The sequence below is a fragment of the Pan troglodytes genome, chromosome 8, assembly GCF_028858775.2.
Source record: "Pan troglodytes isolate AG18354 chromosome 8, NHGRI_mPanTro3-v2.0_pri, whole genome shotgun sequence".
In the NCBI taxonomy this organism is placed as follows: domain Eukaryota; kingdom Metazoa; phylum Chordata; class Mammalia; order Primates; family Hominidae; genus Pan; species Pan troglodytes.
In genome coordinates this window covers 35397150-35416381 of record NC_072406.2, presented here as the reverse complement: position 1 = coordinate 35416381, position 19232 = coordinate 35397150, and the positions used below count along the sequence as shown (strand labels likewise).

General features: G+C 39.5%; 1 protein-coding gene across 27 annotated transcripts in view; it reads right to left on the bottom strand.

Annotated features, from left to right (window-relative positions):
- Positions 1–10101: 10101 nt before the first annotated feature.
- The window catches only part of SPAG6 (sperm associated antigen 6), a 74616-nt gene continuing 65485 nt past the window's right edge, over positions 10102–19232 (bottom strand). For 22 of the 27 annotated variants that reach the window (XM_009458042.4, XM_009458043.4, XM_054659371.2 and 19 more), the window contains 2 exons: positions 16532–16677; positions 10102–11094 (listed from right to left, as the gene is read on the bottom strand). In XM_009458042.4, coding sequence (XP_009456317.1) covers positions 11025–11094; positions 16532–16677 — 216 coding nt within the window. In that variant the 3' untranslated portion in view covers positions 10102–11024. The remainder of the gene's footprint in view (positions 11095–16531; positions 16678–19232) is intronic. The other 5 variants (XM_009458044.4, XM_016962364.3, XM_063817564.1 and 2 more) reach the window with 2 other exon arrangements.

Below are 19232 nucleotides of genomic sequence, written 5' to 3'. Positions count from 1 at the left end.
TGGCTTGAATCAGAGGCAGGGTTTGTCTCCAAAATTCCCACAATGGGATACTTGGGAAGGGGCAGGAGGGGAGAAAGGCATGAATTAAATCACCATTTGAATTCCTTCCTTAGGTTCAATAAAAAGGCTAATAATTCACAGAAATATCCTGGGATCAAAGAGAAGACCCTGTGGCCTCATTGGACATTAGTAGGTGCCTTGGAAGAAGCAGAGGCAGGAGACACAAAGGAGTTCAAGTGATTGGAACAAGAACTGTAGAAGACATACCTAAGCACAGGAGAGGGGAAAGAGAGCATTCAATTGCTTTTGAAATGAGTATTTAAAAACCAGCCTCACTCAGGGTGGCCCCTTGCAGTCCTCTGCTGAGTCAACTCTGTGCTTGGCAGCCTCTTGTCCATAGCTGACTCAGGGCAGAAAGGTGATTGATTGCCTTAAGAGCCTTCCCCTGACCTCTCCACTCAGCTCTCCTTCCTCCACCCCACCATTCTTCCAGAGCCCAGCTCAGATCCACAGATTTCTCCAAAATGCCTTTCTTCCATTTGCAGATAACAAAAACCAGTTGGAAAGAATATAGGTAAAAGAGTAAATTTACTGGAGGGAAGCGTCTTACAAGGAAGAGTTGAACAACTTAACCTCCCTCAGGGAGAAGTAGCCCAGGGCAGTTCCCAGGACCTCAGAGGCTGAAAATCACAAGTGCCTCCAAAGGGTTCGCTGTCATTAATGATTTAGCTACCAACTCCCAACCACTGTCTCTCTGCGCAAATCTAAAATTCCTGGGAGAATCTGACTGGCACATATACACATGCACTCACATACACACACACACACACGTGCGCACAGTATGTATTCAAGCTCAAGCTGTTAAATAAACTCAGAAAATCATCCTACAATGTGGTTCATTCCTTCTAAACTGGTCTTTTTGCTACCATTTTAAAGTTCTAAGAAGAACTACCTCAGATACCGTTAACCTGAGTTGAGCAGGTGTGGAGGATGGTAGAGCCAGATTCCCATGCCCAATGAAAACAAAGTGACAGCGGTCCTGACAGAGTAGATCTTGAAAAGAGCCTTTTCTTACTTGGGCAAGCTACACTTTTAAAGTGTCTTGCCCAAATTCCCCTCAAGGGTTGCCAGCAACCAGGATGGCTCATGGAACTTTGCAGCCTCATTCATTTATTCAATAATTATTTCTTGATCTCCTGCTGCGCACTAGGCAACTATGCTAAGTGTTGTGCTGGACACAAAGATGAATCAAGCATGGTTCCCGTTCTCATGGTGCATAAACATAGACCTGCATCTCTTGTGTGAGCAACAATCTTAAGGGCTTCTAAGAATAATTTTTCATATGAATACTGATTTTTAAATCCCCCCCCCTCCCCGGCCTTGGATGAGAAACCTAAAAATTGTGCCTTAACTGTGAGGCAAGGTCATTTGTTAAGGTTAAGATTTCACTCTTGGTATTCAGAGCCTTCATTAGGCTACATCAGATAAGAACTGAGATGGCTTCACAATTAACCACAGACAGGCATCATTTATTTTTACCATGTAACTTGGAGGGTATGATGGTGCTGGGTGTGGAATTACCTTTTGAAAAACCACTAATGTTTTCTTTCACCTCTGAACCAAATAGATAACTGAGCATAAGTTAATTTTTAAAAATTCTAGCCATTTACCTTACCTTCATTTGGGAGCACAACTGGGAAGATGCTTGGCAGCTAAGCTCCCAGAGGCAATACAGGAGCTTCTAATTAGCAAGGACTGCTAAGGCCACAGAGAGTCTACCCGGGCTATATATGCGAAGTGTCTGAACTTCTGGGTTGGATTCACATCTGAGAAAATTTGATGTTCTGGTTTGGTTGGATTCCAGTTTGAACCAGTTGCCTATGTGTTCTCAAATTTGGGGTGGGGGTGCTCAAATTAAGGTGTCAATTTTAAGATTTAGCAAATTATTAAGACTCATTCTGGTTGTGGGTTGAGGATTTAATTCAGCTCATACTTGTGGGTAAGGATATAAAACGTGTGACCACAAATCACAGCAGTTGGAGGATGGGTTTGTTGGCCCTTGGTCCTAAAGAGGAGATATGGGTGGAGCGCTAGAGTATTATGGGCCACCCTTTGTGCTACTCAGATCCACTTGCCGCTTGGGGTAAGTTCATCCACCCAGTACTCAACAATTCCAGGATTCTCATTGGCCTTTATTACTGGGGAAACTTATAAGGTTAATCAGCAAACTATAGTCAGTGCAGCTGCAATAGATCTCAAGACTGAGGTAACTGACATTTCACCCTCTTCTCTACCCTGTCCTCATTCTAGAATTGCCTCAGCCACTGCCAGCAGCCATGTGGTCTAGGCAGACTGTCTGATGGGGTGACCCAGACCCTTGTCTCCAAGATTCTGAGTCCCTGGTCCCCATGTCTATCCCAGCCATAGCTTCTGTTCTTGTCTGCTTACTGTTAAAACTAGATATGAGAGCATCAGGAAACATCCCATCAGATCACCTGTGTGCCAAACATTCTTCCCTGTGTTCTGTGACAAAGTTCTACCTCCTCCTGATGATCAGGGTCAATGGTCTTGCTAGTTTAGTGACTCTTTTTCCACTGGTCTCTTGGCATAAGGAGACTGAAGTGACTGAGTGGCAGCTGTAGTGTGAAGTACAATGGGACTTTGTGTCCACTGATGAAGTATTACCCCAGTGAAAGCCAAGAACACTTGACCCACAGAATCTAAAGTTTTGGGGACAGGAAGCACAAATTCCCCAAATGTACCGCTGGGAATGACAGTAAGCAGAGCCATGCCTACTTCCCCCTTCTTCCTGTAGTTTCTGGACCTATGTATTCTACCTACTGGGGACATAGCACCATATAATGGCATTGATTTAGGGTAGTATCTCAACCTTGTGGGGGTATCTTCTCCAAGCTGGAGCCTCAGTTGCATCTTTAAGAGGACAGTCCACCATTCTATCATACCAGTAGCTCAGGAATGGTGCAATATGTGTGATAGGACCAGTGGACTCTGACCCAAGGCAGTATCATATGGAATCTAATACCAGTGGATCAAGCATTCTTAAGTCCTTGGGTAGTGATACTGGCTGAGGTCCTATGGATAGGAAAGGCAAATTCATGCCAGAATATACAACAATCCCAATCAAGATGAATTCTTGCCCTTTCCAGGGTGGAAGAAGTTGAAGTCAACTTACCTCCAAATGCTTGGTTGGTCTCTTTGAGGGATACTACATTGGGGTTTCTGTTATTGACAGGTTAGACATTTGGCAGCAGCAGTGGCAGTAGCTGGATCAGATTTGGTGAATGGAAGTCCATGCTGTTGGATCTATTCATAGCCACCATCCCTGCCACCATGGCTACTCACTCCATTTATGTGCCCATTATGCCAGCACTACAGTAGCCAACGAGAGAGGCTGCTGCATGCATGGCTGAGTCATGAATGTTGTTTAGTGCCTTTTGGTAGTGGCTGCTTTGATGTGCATTAACATATGACACAAAGTTCTTCACACCTTATATCCATACCAATCCTTCTGCTTCTAAGCCCCTGACCAAACTACCACCCCATTCACCACTGTCCATGAGCCTGCATATGTTCTTTACCTTGAACCACTCTTCTTTTCACACAAAGTGGATGACCAAGTGCATCCTGTGGAACTTTGCCTATTGGAAGGATTTCTCCCTCACCACCCTCTTTTAAGATCACCCTAAGTAGGGCTGTAGTGCAGCAGCATCCATTTTTGGCTTGCACTCTTATGCTGAGCCAGCCAGCTATGAATGAAGGTCAGCACTTTTCTTCCTCCATCAGCTGGCCACAAGGGACACCTCCTTGCAGCCGTGGTTATGAGCTGAGATAGTTGTGAACACCATAGTTATAAACACCAGTGCAACAGGAGTGGATGACATGCAGGTCTGGGCCACCAACTGGTACAACTTACTTGTGTCCTCTGGCCCAGCTCATGCCCAATCCTGTATCTGCCACTTCCATTTTGTGATAAGTTGCCACCAGGCCCGCCCAACTTTATAACTTGGTGGGTCTGACAGAGCCAGCTCATGATGAATATCTCAGGTTCCATAGTTACTTGATGTCTCAGGGTCAGGTGCTTCATTTCAATCAGGGCCCAGGGGTCTGCAAGAATTTCCTTTATTTATTTATTTTTTTGAGATAGGGTCTCTCTCTGATGTCCAGACTGGAATGCAGTGGTGTGATCATGGCTCACTGCATCCTTGGCCTCCAGGGCCCAAGTGATCCTCCCACCTCAGCCTCCCAAGCAGCTAGGACTACAGACACACATCACTACACTCAACTATTTTTGTATTTTTTGTGGAGATGAGGTCTCTCTATGTTGCCGAAGCTGGTCTTGAACTCCTGGGCTCAAGCGATCCTCCTGCTTCGGCCTCCCAAAGTGCTGGGATTACAGGTGTGAGCCACCACAACCAGCCAAGAACTTTAGAATGGTATATTGTTGTTTACTACAGATAATATGGCCCTTCTCCATAATCCTAGGGGGTCTATGCTGTGATTCTTTTATTGAGATTGATTACCAGCAACTATCCCCAGCATTCTTTCCCACCACAGATTCCTGTAATACCATAGGGTCTGTTGAAGGATATAGCAGGGCTTCTTGTACTGCTGTCGAGACCTACCACAGAGCTCTATCATCTGGTAAAAGGGTTGGAACAATATTCTGAAGTGCTGGGGAAATAATTACTAAATATACTTGCTCAGGTGCTTTAGGTTCTGTTGTCATAAAGATCATCCTCTCCTTCACCCAGTGGGTCCCAGATCTGAGATCTGACTCAGGTTTGGGAACTGAGCTAGTGACTGACTTTTTACCATGACAGCTGCCCTCAGCCTCATATTTTTATTTTAGAAATTGATACTTGTCGACTGCTCATTTATCTTGCCTCTAGGAAATTCTATTAAGCATTTTCATAGCTCTCTGTAGAATGGGCCCCTGGATGCCACATCAATCTTGCCACTCATTGCAAAAACTGTGCACACCTTGCTTCTGACAGTTAAGTCTTGCTACTTGGCCTCTGTTATTTCAGGATCCTATCAGCCTTATTTCTGTTAAGGAGCCCAGTTCTGTAGCAGTGTCTCCTCCAGTCAACCCTGGCATAGACAAGAGTGCCTCCACTAAGATTCTCAGTGACTGTAACCCTCTTAACAATGCATTTCTTATCATCTTACTGAAGAAAAATATGGGAAAACGTTGACATTCCCTTTGGCACTTTACTCGCTTGTATTGTTTGTATGACTTAAACTATACATGCAAACAGAAATAAAAAAACAGAACACTCAATATAGGTTACAATAGTTTTCATAGAGTTGGACTTCTTTATATCCAAAATGTGCTTTGGTTTTGCATACATACAATGTGGCCCCAAATTTGGTAAATGGTATGTCCTCTGGGACATACCATCAGCTGGTGGGTTTTCCATCCCCACATAGGCTATGTACTCCAGCATGCCCACCTCTCTGAGTCACTTGACACCTCTTCCACTTGGCCCTGGCAATTATGGCATTTCCACTTCACTTGCCATGGGCTGTTGCTGCTTTCTCCAAGCTTCTAAGAGTCATCATATCACCCTTGCCAGAGTGATAAATCCTGTGTCCTGGGAGAGTGCTCCCGTTATCAATAAACTCTCCTTTATCCGACTTTGGTCAGTCTTCTCCATGACTGTACAGCTAGCTATGAAAATGAGCCAAATATTTCCTTTTGTGTTCAAAATGGTACTATGATATCCCTTCATTAAGGACTGTCTGGCTAGAAGAGAGGGACACCTGTTATGTCCCAACCCAGGTTCTGAGATGAAGAAAATGAAGCCCAGAAGTGTCGCTTTCTGGAGATCTGACATCTTGCAGTGATGATACATTATTAATATAATATTTTTTATTCAATTTTTAAAGTCAAGATGAAAAGGCCATATGGGTTATTCCAAAATGTGCTTTGGTTTTGCATACATACAATGTGGCCCCAAATTTGGTCTCACATACAGTGTTTATAAATGCAAGAATAATGGCTTAATTAGCATCTCTGCTAACTTAGATTGCAGGTTTTATTGCAGAGCACACTTTTCTGTGGGGGAAGGGGGAAGTGAGGGAAGTAGTGGGCAAAAATGTTTCCAGGTGTTGCAACAAAATGCTGATTCTTTTTATTGATATTAACTTTGACTCTTTGATTTTTTTAAATAAATTTCTTCATCCAGTATCATTGTTTATCTGAAACTCTTTTGGAAATCCATTACAAAAGTGAAAAGAAGAGTAGCAAATATGATTTATCAAGCACTTATGTGCATGGTCACACAGGTTGTGTACTTCACAAGGGCACCAGCACTTCTCAGGGGGCACAGTTCACATATTAGACATCACGGATTTGCATATTTATAAAGATAATTTTCCAGCAGATGGCAGTAAAGTGTGTTGCTCTAACAAAATAAGACTATTACAATAATTTCTGCCAGATGGAAATAAACTATCTTGAGGACTGGGCACCTTTTATATTATACAAAGATATATAGAGTAACGGTGGCACCATTTACTACATGCCACACCTTCTGCTCGCTCATCCTCATTTAATCCTCAGAATCTGATGTAGTGGGTGCTATTAGCAACTTGCCAAGGCCACTGACTGGGGTGGTAGTTTTGACATTCTTATACGGGTCTACTAAGGCCTAGAGACTTGAGGAGACTTGCTGTGGTCAGAGCTAGCGTGACCTAAGGTCAACCAGAAGCCTAGAGGCTCTTACTCTCAGTCCAACCTGCTGCTGGTTCTCCTGTGTGCTCATCACAGTGCTGGGTGACACTGGGGACTGAGAACAGGACACATTTCACTCATCTAAGTAAAAGGTCATCTTCAGTTAGTGAAGAAAAATATGGGAAAATGTTGACATTCCCTTTGGCACTTTACTCGCTTGTATTGTTTGTATGACTTAAACTATACATGCAGACAGAAATAAAAAAACAGAACACTCAATATAGGTTACAATAGTTTTCATAGAGTTGGACTTCTTTATATCCAAAAATACTTTGAGTAAATCATTTACTATCAGTAATGCATAAATTTTAGCAAGAGTGGGCCAGGCGCGGTGGCTCACGCCTGTAATCCCAGCACTTTGGGAGGCCGACGCGGGTGGATCACGAGGTCAGGAGATCCAGAGCATCCTGGCTAACATGGTGAAACCCCATCTCTACTAAAAATACAAAAAAATTAGCCGGGCGTGATGGCATGCGCCTGTAGTCCCAGCTACTAGGGAGGCTGAGGCAGGAGAATGGCGTGAACCCAGGAGGCGGAGCTTGCAGTGAGCCGAGATCATACCACTACACTCCAGCCTGGGTGACAGAGCGAGACTCCGTCTCAAAAAAAAAAAAAAAAAAAAAAAAAATTAGCGAGAGTGTATTACCACAAATTCTGTATACGTGAGGAAATTTAGAGGCTTTATTTAATGTATAAATATCCATACCAAATCACTTTGCAATAATGATATATATTGGTATAATATTCTTTATCCAGCATTCAGTTTAAATCTACTTCAGAAAATGTATCAATCATGAATAAAAGAAGCCCATTTATAAATATTTTTTATTGACCTCTAACTTAATCCCCAAGGAAATATTTTTCCCTAAACCCACTAAAATTAAAAACAAAGTGAAAACTCTATCTTCCACGAAACAAGTAAACTGCAGTAACTTTTGTTTTTAATTTTAGAATAACATGTGTAGCATGAATACATTTTTCCAGAATTTTTCTAGCTGTACAAAGGTTTGGAGAGCTATTTGGAACTATCTCAGCTTGTTAATGACAATTCTGTTTTGGGTTGTGAGATCTGGAGTCATATTTTTGCTTCTTTCTTTATCCATTCATATACTGCCTAATTTTTTTAAAAAAATTAACTTATTGATACCTAGAAAACAATAAAACCCACCATTCTCTAAAGTAATATCACTGAATATGCATCTAATTTTATGGCCTACCAAGGCCTTGTAAAAACAAAACAATGTAAGTATTTATGTTACTAGAAAAATAAGTGCATGAACAAATCTAATTTTAAAAGTCAAAAGTCTCTTAAACAACTGGTAAATGTAATAATTATAGGACAGCCACTTGATCCTTTTAATCACCTGAAAGAAGCAGAAGAGCTACAAATCAACATTTTCTAAACAGTGAATTCTGTGGCAGAATAAGCCACAGTGTACATAAACCTCAACATTTGGTAGCACCTATCTTAATCAAAGAATTGGCTATTTGAAAACACAACAGAAAAATTCTTCATTCTTTTCAAGCTTGGTTTCTAAACTTGACATCTGGGATGGGAGATGGGCCTCACCCAGGAATTTAAGGTCAGGGTTTATGTTAAGCAGGACCTCAAATCAAGTTTAGAAACAAGCAAACCTTTCATCCTTTCTTTAAGGAAAAGGGTTTTCTTTGAGAGGAAGGGGTTAGAAAAACAGGTCAATATCCTGTAAATATGGGGTTGTCATTTGTTTTTCCATACTACATTAAATATGCCTGCTTTGTGTTTAGTGTCTTGTGCCTATTCCACTGCCTCTGTCTCGGCAAATGTGTTTATATTAGAAAACTCCATGAGGGCAGGAAATGTAGGGGTTTTTTTAATCATAAATCATCTGGTTTGAACTACACTTATCTAAGAGTGTGGGGCCTGGGGAATACTGCACAATTGCTGGCTAAAATATGTAATCTGTCATTGACTATTAGGTTTTCCATTAATCACATGTCGAGTTTGTATAAAATGGATTTGTTTATAACATTGTTATTTTCACCATTGCAGGTTATTTTCATAAGCTTCTTATGAGTAAGCTGAGCAACTATTATCACCCTTACTATAATACTTAACAGAGAGAGACTAGAACCTATGTTTCCAACATCTCTTTTCAGGTACCACTGATTTCACCTATTTCCACAACAGGTGAAAGGACTGAATCTATGATAATAAGGTCCAAGTAATTCTATTCCTGAACTGAAGTCCTAAAAATAGTTGTTCATGTAAGTTGAGAATTCCTAAGAACAGGGGAATTTTAAATAAACTCCTGGGGCTGGGGATGGGTAGGGAGCAGTGGGACAGGGGTTTGCACAGGGAATTAGAATTGACAAAATTCAAATGAGGGGTGAAAAATATCAGTGAATTAATAACAGACATTATTTTTGCCCTATGACAAATGAAAAAGATTTTGTTTTTATATATATTTTTTAAATCTCACAACATACTTTTCAAAAAGTAAAGCTTCATTTTGTTTAAAGAGTTTTATGTCAAGAAACATTTCATAGCATAAATTTTCCACAATGCATATGATCAAATTATAACACCCATCTGAACACTATTAAGTATTTTATTACTTTGTTTAGTGCTGTTTGATAAGTATGAAATTATCTATGAAGTGAAAATTTTCAACTAGGAAATTTGACATTCCAACAATATCTGAGGTGGTTTTAACCCAGATAAACTAATTTCTGTCATTACCAACACATCTAAGAAAAACAGCCCTAATGAAGAAAGATAAAAACTACTTTTATTTTCTCCAATTAAAAGATTCATAAGACAAGCTGTGTAGGCATGAAAGAAAGAAAGGAAAGCTACAAAACTGGGAATACAAATTACATTTTCCTATTCAACAGGTCAAAGAAATTGCTGCAAGGAAACAAAACAGGCCCAAGGAAGTATTTAAAAAAAATGAAATAACCAACAATCTTAGCCGGATATAAGGCAAAACAAAAGAGGTAATCTTGGGTATTATGAAGTTTTAAAAGACACAACAAAGTTATGCACTGTTAGGAAATAATGATGACAGAGATGAATCCAGAAAATACAAAAAACAAACGGGTAGCTCCTTTTGCATGAAAAAAATAAAAAAAGAGAGAGACAGTCAAAGAAGGAAACCTGAAAACAGAGTCAGACTGGAAACACTGTGGCCTAGGGGCTGTGTGGGTTATCATTCACCTCCTCCAGGAGAGAGCAGCAGAAGTAACATCCCTTTAAAGCAAAAGACACACACACAGCAACTAACCAAGACCCATAAATCCAATCACATAATCCCCAAGGTCAGCAACACACTGGATAGGAAAAATGAAAAGGACAATTCTAATGCTGTTTTTATTTAAAATTTTATTGAAACCCTCTTTCACCCGTTTACCACTTCCTAAGTAAAAATGCATGTAAACTCTGAGCCTGATGGTATTATCTTCAAACTATTCCTTAAATACCTGAAAATGTGACTTTTGAAACTTGGGAAAGTGACGTTAGGACAAGGATCCATTTTACATGCCTGCTTCTTTGTTCATTCATGAGCAGAGCTAGACTAAGAAACCTTTCAATGAGAGGGAGAGCATGTATGCAGGAGTATAACTCTTTATTCTGAATTCTACCCTCGCTGGGCCCATGAAAGGTAAGGAACACTTTAGATAGGGTGGGGAAGGAGGTTTGGAAAACTTGTGATAAAGAGGAGTAAATTTTTCCTAAATTCTTAGTAAAACCTAACAGGTTACCCACAGAGTCTGTGTTCTTAAGTTAATGCACTTATATAACTAGCATCAGAGTCTCCTTCAAGTGCCCTGTATATCTGTCATCAGTTTCCTCCTTCAAAGATTTCTCTTCTGGATACTACTATATAGTTAGCAAGGCCAGCTTTCCTTGCCTATGCCTATGACAAATTGGCTAGAATAATTTAGGGTTTTTGAATGCCATCTCTTAACTATATCTCATTGGAGGTGTCTGCATGTACGAGTGTGTGTGGTTTTTAACAGAATAACAAAATGCCTTAAGGCCCTTTAACGTGTTTTTAAAATCTACCTGTAGAACAAATCCTATGCACGCGAATGACCATGAATAGTTCCTCACATATTCAAGCTACGAATGTTTAAAGTATTACATAAATTTAGAAAATATTATCTAAAGGTATTTCCCATTAAATAAATCTAGAATATACTTAGTTCAAATATTTAGAAGGATTTAATTACTGTTACTCAAAACTACTCTGCTGTGAATTTGAGTATCAAAATATAACTTTGCTCAGTTATTAAGTGGTTGATAGCTGTCCACCCTCTGCAGAAGTGTATCTGAATATCCAGGGGAATAATACCTGAAAAAGAAAATACACTATTAAATGCTGGTGAAACGATCAACACAGCAGGCACATAAGATTCAATATAGGGGATTTATCTGAAATAATCCTGTGAGTGAAATCTCAAATACACTCTGAATAATTATGCTCCAGTAATGCTTTGTGCATAAAGTTAGAGGCTATCCAGGAGGAGAATACGAATTCATAAAACTGTGCTACAGAAGTAGCAAAACATTTAAGGGATATAAATGTAATGGCAAAGGGGACATTTTCCAAACAAGAATCTTCAATCCACTGACAATATTTTATTACAGAGACTTCATTTTAATCACATCAAGTGGCTAATGTTGCTTTAAGGATCCTAGCTAATAGATTTTTTTTTTCATAAGTTAGACTACACAGTCTATTGTTACTAATCAACTTCTGCATTCTAACTGCCTTAGAGATCATTCTCAGCATGGGTTTTAATCAGATCTGGTCACCTAGGAAAACAAAAATTTCTGGAAGTATAATTCATATTGAAAAACTATTTAATAAAATATAATTTAGCATTGAAAAACTATTTACAAATACTTGTATCATAGAAACCTAGGAAATTAATCATTTTTACTATTAATAGTTCTTGGGCATCTATAGTACTATACATTTACATTCATAAATTGAACATTTTATACAAGATTTAGTATAAAAGTATTAAATATGTTGATCAGTGCATTGTGAGATGCTTAATACGTCATGGAAATAACTTACATGCAGATAAATGAATGTCAAATAAAATTTAGCAGGCATTCTAGAATAATTTTTTAAATCTATGGAAGTATAATTCAAAAATTCTCAAAACACTCAAAATAATTAAGCTTCTGAAGGCATTTTCTCCAGATAAAACCTAATATTAGAGACTTGCTTTGCCTTTTGTTAGTTATCTTTATCTATGCCCAGATGCTTGACCTAAAAACTCATAATTTATATTACACTAAAATTCCTTCCACAATTTATCAAGCTAAGGTGGACCAAAAAATACAGCCATATTTTCTTAGTAGTGAGTAGTGTGCTTACAGGCATCCATAGTTAAACAGCTACTTATGTACACACCCAAAAAGCTACCTTAAAGAATGTTTCTCCCCTAACAGCCTCTTACTCTTGAAAAAATTGTCTTTCAACAGTGGGTTTCTTCGAAGTATTCTTACACTGAGAAATTCACAACTGCTTCTTCTCTGAGTTAGTCAAAAATTTTAAAGCAGGCTTTACCTTCCTAGGCCTTCAAATGTATCGGACACCAGATAATATGAATTCAAGAGGTAGATTTTTAAATATCTTTAAAATTTTAACCTTTTAATTTAAATATTAATAAATTTTATATTTTAATGTAATGAATATTTAATTTACTATATTAACATATTAATATTTTACTTATTTAATAATATAGTATTCTTAGTATTGATATAATGATGTTATCATTGATATTAGATTAATAATAATTGTTATTACCATGTTAAATATGGGAGCCACCAGCTATATGTAGACTGAATGGGAGCCACCAGCTACTGAGGACTAGAAAAATGGCTAGTATGGGCCGGGCGCAGTGGCCCACACCTGTAATCCCAGCACTTTGGGAGGCTGAGGAGGGTGGAACACCTGAGGTCAGGAGTTCAGGACCAGCCTGACCAACATGGCGAAACCTCGTCCGTGCTAAAAATACAAAATTAGCTGGGCATGGTGGCGCATGCCTGTAATCCCAGCTACTCAGGAGGCTGAGGCAGGAGAATTGCTTGAACCCCAGAGGTGGCGGTTGCAGTGAGCCGAGATCACGCCATTGAACTCCAGTCTGGGCAACAAGAGTGAAACTCCGTCTCAAAAAAATAAATTAATTTAAAAAAATGGCTAGTATGTCTGTATTTAGATTACATAAAATTTGCAAGTGGTTCCAAACATATCTAAAAGTTTTCCAATAACTGAATCAAGTGTCAGTTTATAAATTTTAAATTCAATATTAAAAATTCAGTTTAACAGACATACTAGCCATTTTTCTAGTCCTCAATAGCCACATGTAGCCCTTTGGCTAAGCATTTTCTCATTTAATTCTAACTATGAAATAGGTAATTATCTTTAACCACCTTGTACAGATGCAGAAACTGTGGCTAAAGGGGTTAACTATTACCTTCAAGGTAATAGTTAGTTATAGTAAGTAGTTATAACTGAGAGAGGAATTAAGGTCTGTTTGACACCTAAGCCTGAGCTCTTAGAGTAGTCCTTCGGAAAGAACCAATATGAGCCTCCAGATAAGACCAGGAAATTCCTTCCCTCTGGCCAGCAACCACAGCTATCCCAACTTACCTCTAAATGTCCTTTAAGAATGTAAGCAAATTAACCTTATCCTAGACCCACAGAGAATTGGGGTTATTATTATATTGTTATGATACCAGAAATATGCTGAATGGCAGACTGTGTCCATGTCTCCCTCCCCAAATTAGATGTTGCCCCAAAGCTGCTTCCCCACCCCAGCTGAGGCAGAGATTTTGAAGAAAAAGGAATTCAAAAACACCTTATGGCTGTGGAGTAAGCCAGGCCCAGAACTTAGGTCTTCTAATGTCTAGTCCAGACCCCTTTGCTCTCATTTACCTACCTTTCTTCATTAAAAAAATTTAAAGATTACTAAATCGGAAGGCAGTATGAAATAAATATTTAGGTTAGTAACAGATGAATGTATCAGTTGATAAACTGTCTTACAAAGGATAATTAATTCTAAAATAGTTATCACCAAGTGATTCTTGAGAATTATGTAATTGTAAAAATAAAACTATTTTGAGATTATATTTGTCTATTTTTATAGAAAGACAACATTTCCAAGATTTCTATAAAATACCATTTTATAGAACCTAATGCTTTAAAACATAACTGAGGTTTTCCTACTTGCCCTGTGTGGGTGAAATATATATATATATATATCAAAAATTTGAAAACATTAGTCAGGTAACCAAAATTCTTTATAATAATTAGCCAATTTTAAAAATGAAATCCCAGCCCACAGAATTGGAGAAGTGGAGAAGTTAAAAATTTACAATGGTATTTTGACAAAGCACTCGATTAATTTTTTTTCTTTTTTTTGTGAGACGGAGTCTCCCTCTGTCACCCAGGCCGGAGTGCAGTGGCACAATCTCGGCTCACTGCAAGCTCCGCCTCCCAGGTTCACGCCATTCTCCTGCCTCAGCCTTCTGAGTAGCTGGGACTACAGGCGCCCGCCACCACGCCAGGCTAATTTTTTGTATTTTTAGTAGAGACGGGGTTTCACCGTGTTAGCCAGGATGGTCTCGATCTCCTGACCTCGTGATCCCCACGCCTCGGCCTCCCAAAGTGCTGGGATTACAGGCGTGAGCCACTGAGCCTGGCCAGCACTAGATTAATTTCTAATGTGATGGAGTTTGTAGTTTTTCCTGGTGCTCAATTAAAATATGCCTTCAAAAAAGTGGAAAAAAAAAAAAACTTCTCTTCAATAAAGTACCTTACCATTGGTTGATTCTAATAGGTCATTTATTCTGGGGACACTTTAGTTCTTTTTTTTTTTTTTTTTTGCATCTTTCTGTAACTTTGTAACAAAATTGCATTGAAAGTTACCTTAAACTTATATAAAATACCATTCTTCGTGAAGGGACACATATTCCATGTATAAAAATTAATTTTATTTTCTTCAAAAAAGATTTTAATATTTCCTTTATTTAATGGTTTTACACATTTTATGTTATACAAACTTTTAAAATATAAATTTGTGGCCGGGTATGGTGGCTCACACCTGTAATCCCAGCACTTTGGGAGGCCAAGGTGGGCGGATCAAAAGGTCAAGAGATCTAGACCATCCTGGCCAACATGGTGAAACCCTGTCTCTACTAAAACTACAAAAAATTAGCTGGGAGTGGTAGCGCGTGCCTGTAGTCCCAGCTACTTGGGAGGCTGAGGCAGGAGAATAGCTTGAACCCGGGAGGCGGAGATGGCAGTTGAGCCAAGATCGCGCTACTGCACTCCAGCTTGGAGACAGAGTGTTATATGTAGACTAATTATACATGTTATGGTATATCACTGCTTTGATGTATCATATACATTAATATTTCAAAGCTTACCTATTGGAACTCTTTTGGTCAAGGAGTTCTCATAAACTTCCTAAAAAGTGCACAAACTTGCAACTTTGGAAAGAATTTACTGGGTAAAAATATGTGGATAGAAAACAAATTTTAATCTTAAAATTGCTTTTGTGCTTTTAAAATTAATGTTACCATACGTATTAAACACCATTGATATTAAATAGGAAGAATTAACAGACATGTTGCAACTTGCGTAAGTATATGTTACAGCATGTAAGTTTTAAAAATTAGAATTTATATTTTCCAATATTAATCAAAGAAAATAAGAAATAAATGTAGGATTAGAAAACACAGCTAAATATGCCTTTATCCTGCATGCCTTGGGGGCATTTTTAAAGATTCAGTTGTTTGGCCGGGCGGGCGCGGTGGCTCACGCCTGTAATCCCAGCACTTTGGGAGGCCGAGGCGGGCAGATCACGATGTCAGGATATCGAGACCAACCTGGCTAACACGGTGAAACCCCGTCTATACTAAAAATACAAAAAAATTAGCTGGGCGTGATGGCGAGCGTCTGTAGTACCAGCTACTCGGGAGGCCGACGCAGGAGAACGGCGTGAACCTGGGAGGCGGAGCTTGCAGTGAGCCGAGATCGCGCCACTGCACTCCAGCCTGGACGACAGAGCAAGACTCTGTCTCAAAAAAAAAAAAAAAAAAAAAAAAAAGATTCAGTTGTTTAAATCATTCTCTTTTTTTGCTTTTATTTATTTAGAGTTTAGTGGAATAGTTCTCCTTTAGGCTTACAAGGACTGAGGCTTAGGTTGAATGCTCTGCAAATCAACTTCATTTAAAAATGAATCTTTTTTATTAATCCTGAAAATAGCATCTTGCTATATTACTCTGAAGTACCTGTAAATAATAAACATCATTTTGGGGTTTTTTTCCATTTAGATAATAACTTTTTTGTTGTTACTCAACATCTCTTTTCTACCTGTGATAGTCTCATTAATGTAAATGTGAGCTTAAGGTAGAATAGTAATATGCAGGGAACTATGAAAATCAGAATCTATAGGCCTTTTATAATCAGGTATTCACAATTTAAAAACTGGTTACTTTGAACTCTATATTTGGGTACTCTTTAGTAAAGCACATGTTAAATTAGTACAAAAATGTCTTAAATGACATTCCAGTTTGAATTGGAAATGGGCATGTCAGTCAGATCATTAATTAATTTGGCAGGGGGAAGAGATCAAGAGAGAAAGGTACATATTGGCCTCACATCGTATTTCAAAGTCCACATTTTGACACAGTGGATATAAAACCTAGATTTGAAAACAGAAAAACTACATTCTAATATTGAATGTTTCAAAGTCCATTTTCCCCACCTCACTATTTCCTCGGGGTAACAACTGTTAATACTGTTGATGTATTCTTGAAGGAGAGAACCAGGTTCTGCTTTTATCTCTTGAACTTTTTTAAGGCCACCACTTGTTACAAAAAGTCGTCGAGCTTTGCTATCATGCGGCAGCACCTTGCAAAGTGAAGCACAAAAAATGTCAGCTTTTCTTTTCCAAGTTAGATTATTACTATTGAAAAGCAATACTGTATGTGAGAAAATGTAAAAGAGAATTTATACCCAATATACCTATAACATAATGAGCCAAATCTGCTGCTAATTTGAAGTGAAATGTGCTTTTTAGAATGTGCTAATTTTTAGGTTGAAGAAATGAAATAAAGGCAATGAACATGGGCAAAGGCAATGGAGATCCACTCACAGATGTAAAATACAAAGCTTACACCATTCGAGGTCTCTTTGCTCCCTAAGAATTTAAAGGCAAGCTCCTTAACAAGGCACAAAGGGTCCTCTGGGACCCAGCTCCTAAATACCTCTCCAGCCACCGCTAATCTCCATCCTAAATATTGTTTCAGTAACATCACAGCATGCATGCTGTGTCACCTCTTGCCTTTGCCCACGCTGCTACCTCTTCCTAAAATGGCTTTCCACACTCCACAAACCTCTCCCCTTATGCTTGGTTAACTCTTAGTCATCTTTTAAGACTTAGCTCAAGTGTCACCTCCTTCAAGAATCCTTCTCTGGAAGCCCCTATCTCCTTATCCCAGGATGAGTTGAGTCCTTTTCTTCTGTCAGCATTCTGTCAAACCACCATCCATGTGCTTACCACATAATACCTAAATACCACACAATATTTTTATTTTAATTTTTAATTATCCATTATATGTCTGTCACAATGTCACTGAAGGCAGAAACTATACTTGAGTTCATTCATTCATTTCCCTCGTGCCTGGTACCTAACAGAGGTTCAACAAATGTTTAACAAATGAATGAATATACTAAAGAGTAGGCATAGAAAGGGGACTGAAATGTTAGAGAGACAGAAGATCAGAAACGTAAGGAATCAATAAATCCAAGAGAAGGTTTCTTAAAGCAACCAATGAAAACTAAAAAACAAGTCACTGGATCTGACAGTGAAGAGAAGGTGCTGAAGACTTGACTAAAGGCAGCTGTGTGTGGAGGGGAGGTTGAAGAAGGCAGGCTATCAGCAGCTGGGGAAAGTGTCCCAAGTAAGGAAGTCAAGGCAAACTTTAAAGTTTCAGAAGGAGAAAACAGGGTATCAGTAGACAGTGGTAGGATAGAACTAAAGGCTAAAGATGTTGCAGGTTTTGATCTTAGGATCAAGGAGACTTGAGCACGTTTGCATGTTGACAGGAAAAAGCCAGTGGAAATGAAGAAATTTATTACGAGAGACAAAAAAAAAAAAGACTGACCAGACTAGGAAGGTCCTGGGGAAGGGGTGGGGTCACAATGTGGGAAGTCCTGCCCTCTTCCTTAGTCACTGCTACTATCTCTCTGACAGAAACGCTCTTTTTTTCCCATCTTGTTCCTTCTGCAAGGACCAGCTCTTTTCACTTGTCCTTCCTCCATTGAAGCCCTATCTGAACACTTCAGACTACATTCACTCATTCCTTCTTTTAAAAAAAGTTTATCTCCAAGTCTAGTACATTGAAATGTTTTCTAATTGTTTTGTCTGCTCTCCTCAGCTAGATTATAAAGTTCCCTGAAGAACAACTTAATCTTTTTTGTCTGTTCCCCAGTGCTCAACAGAGAGCTGGGTACATGTAGGCATTTAACAAATAATTAAAACCACAAAAGGATCTTGCTAATAGAGCAATAATATAAATCAGCTGGACAATAGAAGATTGCACTAGTATATATTTGTAAAAAATGTAATATTCTATAAATATATTGGTTTTACATATTTCATTTGGCCTGGAGAATTTTCATTACTTCCTATCTCTGTCCCCAGCCACTTCAGTATCTTTTCACCTTCCACCTTGCTTTATCATCTCTTTTTAGTGCTTTGGTATCTTTAGATTAAGAAAATATTCCTGGGAGGTAGGAGCCAAGATGGCCAAATAGGAACAGCTCCGGTCTACAGCTCCCAGCGTGAGCCACGAAGAGGACGGGTGATTTCTGCATTTCCATCTGAGGTACCAGGTTCATCTCACTAGGGAGTGCCAGACAGTGGGCACAGGTCAGTGGGTACGCGAGCCGAAGCAGGGCGAGGCATTGCCTCACTCGGGAAGCGCAAGCGGTCAGGGAGTTCCCTTTCCTAGTCAAAGAAAGGGGTGACAGACGGCACCTGGAAAATCGGGTCACTCCCACCTGAATACTGTGCTTTTCCAACCGGCTTAAAAAACGGAGCACCAAGAGATTATATCCCGCACCTGGCTCGGAGGGTCCTACGCCCACGGAGTCTCGCTGATTGCTAGCACAGCAGTCTGAGATCAAACTGCAAGGCGGCAGCGAGGCTGGGGGAGGGGTGCCCGCCATTGCCCAGGCTTGCTTAGGTAAACAAAGCAGCCAGGAAGCTCCAACTGGGTGCAGCCCATCACAGCTCGAGGAGGCCTGCCTGCCTCTGTAGGCTCCACCTCTGGGGGCAGGGCACAGACAAACAAAAAGACAGCAGTAACCTCTGCAGACTTAAGTGTCCCTGTCTGACAGCTTTGAAGAGAGCAGTGGTTCTCCCAGCACGCAGCTGGAGATCTGAGAATGGGCAGACTGCC